Source organism: Asparagus officinalis, chromosome 5 (genome assembly GCF_001876935.1).
Source record: "Asparagus officinalis chromosome 5, Aspof.V1, whole genome shotgun sequence".
Classification (NCBI taxonomy): Eukaryota; Viridiplantae; Streptophyta; class Magnoliopsida; order Asparagales; family Asparagaceae; genus Asparagus; species Asparagus officinalis.
In genome coordinates, this window is record NC_033798.1 from 129,493,911 (window position 1) to 129,497,647 (window position 3,737).

Consider the following 3,737-nt stretch of genomic DNA (forward strand, 5'->3'; position numbering starts at 1 on the left):
GCAATAAATTCGATCGAGTGATAATCTGGTAGATTTATTCACCAAGGCATTGCCGACTATAACTTTTAAGAAATTGGTAAAAAATATTGGAATGCGTCAGTTAAAAGATCTCAAATGATATTTGAATCAGGGAGAGAAACTAATACACAAGAATAGTGTACTATTTTTCCTTCACTAGGATTTTTTCCCACATGGTTTTTTTAGTAAGTTTTTAACGATGTATATTCTTTGTGTAATGTTGGACATCCAAGGGGGGAGTGTTATGACACCATTAAATGATGTGGATGTCCATTTAGTTTCCTAAAGAGATTGATAAATGTATTATCCATTGATATTCTCTATGAGTAATTAGTATGATTCATATATCATCATCTTAGTTTGTATATAAATAGAGGCATTCCTACCTCACTTTGCAAGGAGAAATTAAGGAAATAAAATTCTTTCTACTTCTTGTCTATTTTTTCTACTCTACTTTATTAGTTTTATAACAACCTTTTTTTTGGGGGTGGCAATGTATGCTATTTGAGGTGTTGAATTGTCATCATCAAACGTTTTGGAGGTGAAAGTGGCAAAAATAAAACTCTGGAACACTACAAATACATACGCTTCTTGGAGTCTCCTGTGACGGCTCCACACACTTCTTTGGTTGTATAAAAGACACACACGGATGAGTTAAATGGGCCCCGTCCTCAAGTAGTTGGCGGCCCACTGTCAAAATTCCCATCTCCTCTCTCTCTCCAACTGCCGACGCTAAAAACCCCAGCCTTTAAAAAAAAAATTTGAAGAGAGAGAAACACCACCACCAAAGATTTTGGGGGAAGGGAGAGAGTCCCTTGTACGATTCTCTCTCCTCTTCGTAGGGGTCTTGTAAAATTCTTCTTCTAAGAGAAGCGAGAAGGAGATTTCTAGACCCCTTTTAAGTTTTAAGCTTCTCTTTTGGTTTGCTTCTCCACCGAGAGAAAGCATTGAGGAATTCTTTGATAATGGCCGTCATCAGTACTTTCGATCAGTGGCAGAAGGATGTTTTCTTCTCGGCGGCCGAGGAGGTCCAAGAATCGGCCGATACGTAAGTCGATTCTTCTATTTTGTGGGATTTACGATTTGGGTCGATCTGAAAATTTGATTTTAGCGGGTGGTTTTGGGTGTTTTTGATTGAATGTTGGTGGGTTTACGTTTCTGTGTAATCTCTGCGATTCTGAGATGTGGGTTGTTGTAAAAATTCGATTTTGGGGTTTGATTGGATGCCTATCAGGTGTTTGATTGTTTTGTTTTTGGGAGTTGTTATCCTGGTACTTTTGGATTTCGATTTTTTATCCCCCCCTAAATATTTGTTGTTTGTTCAGAATGGAATCAACGTATAGGATGTGGGTTAGAGAAAGAAATGATGGAATTTATCCTGAATTTTTGGATGAGATGCGAAAAGAGCTCCATACTACTCTTGGCACAGCAAAATGGCAGGTGATGAATGAGAATTTCTTCTATATATTTAGATTATTATGGTTATGTTTAGTTTCAGTGATTAATTTCAGTTATGGTGATTGGTTTTGATTGCAGTTGGAGGATTTTGAGAGGGAAGTTAGTCTAAGCCATGAGAAATATCCTTCAGAGGAGAACACAATCACGAGGCATAGAGAATTCATAGCTGCGATACGAAATAAAATATCTCATATAGAGGATGAAATCAATGATTCACTTCTTCAAGAAGGAAGGCAACCGCTTCGATGGATTCAATTAGACGAGAAAGAAAGAGATGATTTTGAAAATTTTCTTTCTATATCTCCACAGAACTTACATGGAAACAAGGGGAAAATTCCCAGCCATGAATCTGCTCGAGGTTTTAAGGAAACCGTGACAATCAGTAAGGATAAGTATTTAGTGGAAGTTTCAGCAAAACAACATCTTGGCAACCGAGATGAAGTGCTAGTGCAAGAAGAGAATTTAGATGAGCAAAGGAAAGGAGGAAGCTCACCAGATTGGAGAATTGTAATCGCTGACGAGGAGGATCCAGATAAAAAGTTAGTTAAAAGTAAGCAAGAGATGAACAATCGAGCATCTGGTTTCTGGGGTTTCCTTAGAAGTGTTGAAACCAAAGCCAAGTTAACGTTGTTTAGAAATAGCTTTAGAAAGGTCAAGAGTGGGGAGCACATTCAGACAGAAAATGGGTTCTCAAACTATCTTGACTTGAAGGGAATTTCCTTGTTGGAGCAGGTACAATTGCATTCTTTCATGTTTTCTTTTAGTGTCGTTTGGATTATACATGTTTGTAAGTTCTTATATAACTTATCGGATATATCTGAGATTATGAAATAGGTATTGCTTCTTGCTGTTATTTTGTTATGTGTGGCCTTATCTCCCTTACAACTAAGTATATCATTTTGAGGATAGAAATTTGATTACTTTGATGAGTCTACTACACAATTAGATAAACTTTGAGGCCATATTTGAATATATTCTAGATATCTGTCCAATTTGGAGTGTGACCACTGCTACCTTGTATTTCTTATTGTTTGTTTATCATGTCTTCAAGCTGTTTTTCGAAAGTGATGTGTAGGCAGCCAGAGTTCTGGTCAGTGATGTTAATCTATTGTGTTTATTTTGTAATTAATCAGGGAGCAAATGGGTTAAGTGAAAGAAGCAGAAATTGTTTCGGTAGTTGCAAGGAAAGTCCTAAAGGCTCAAGTGTGCAACAAATTGGAAGAGTCGGTGGATTGCAACGGCATTTTCAGGGTTCTCAATATAATAACCGTTCCCTTCGCATCACCTTGTTGCTAGTGCTAACTGTCTTCTTTATTGGTGAGTTCTCTGTCTGTTGTGCTTTCAGCAACTCACTAAGAACTAGGCTATATTTTTCATTTGGCTTTGGTTTTGTGTTAAATCCATTCTTGATCTAAAATAAAGTAATGACTCATGCTTCCACTTTATTCTTCCTCTTTATTCTTTAATCTAACAATATATTTTCTGGAAACTAGAATATGCAAGCCTTTGCATGGACTTTCTCGTTTTAGATTGAAACAGTTGTCTGTGCTGTCAAACTGATTAGGTGATGGAACAACCTGGATTATTTAACTTGACAGCTTTTAAATATTCAATCAGTTGATAATTCCAAAATGTCCTTCTAGTTTAGCATTTGTTTGATTCTGTGGAGAGTTTTTAGTTATAGCTTGATAAACAACTCTTTAACCTCCACCTCAAAGTGTTAAAATAAAGTTCCCCACATTGTTATTAGAAACTGGCGTAGAACCCATCTTGATAATTTGGTTATTGTATAAGATCGACAAAGCGTATAGTTTTATATTAATGCTTTTGGTGATTTTATCTGTGATCAGTGAAAGCTAATAGATATTATTGTTGCTAGTAATTTGCGAAATGTTTGGTATGGTCTAGATAGACTAGGCTTTTAGCACACGTTTAAATTTGTGTGAACTATTGAATATTTTCCCTGTATTCACTGGCTGCTCCAAAATTTCTGAATTATAAATCCTCAATTTGCATTAGTTTTAAAAGTCTAGTTTCAAACCCCCCTCCTTTCTTTTTCTTTTTTTATAAACTTTTAAGGGGTACAAGATATTTATTATTGTGCGTTAGATTGGAAGGATATTTAAGTCATATTCAAGTCATTTTGTTTCATTAGTTGATCCTAGTGTAGTAATCTATCATTTAAAGCTGGTTAAATTAAGAAAAGGATGTTTATTCCCTCCTAGATGTGGTGCTGACAAATGTTGCAGAACATTTCCCCC

The 3,737-nt window shown here is 36.0% G+C and overlaps 1 protein-coding gene across 1 annotated transcript in view; it reads left to right on the forward strand.

The window, feature by feature from the left end:
• Nucleotides 757-3,737, forward strand: part of LOC109841327 — a 3,691-nt gene continuing 710 nt past the window's right edge. Inside the window, exons 1-4 of the mRNA XM_020410262.1 lie at nucleotides 757-1,066; nucleotides 1,344-1,458; nucleotides 1,555-2,208; nucleotides 2,610-2,793. Coding sequence (XP_020265851.1) covers nucleotides 984-1,066; nucleotides 1,344-1,458; nucleotides 1,555-2,208; nucleotides 2,610-2,793 — 1,036 coding nt within the window. The 5' untranslated portion in view covers nucleotides 757-983. The remainder of the gene's footprint in view (nucleotides 1,067-1,343; nucleotides 1,459-1,554; nucleotides 2,209-2,609; nucleotides 2,794-3,737) is intronic.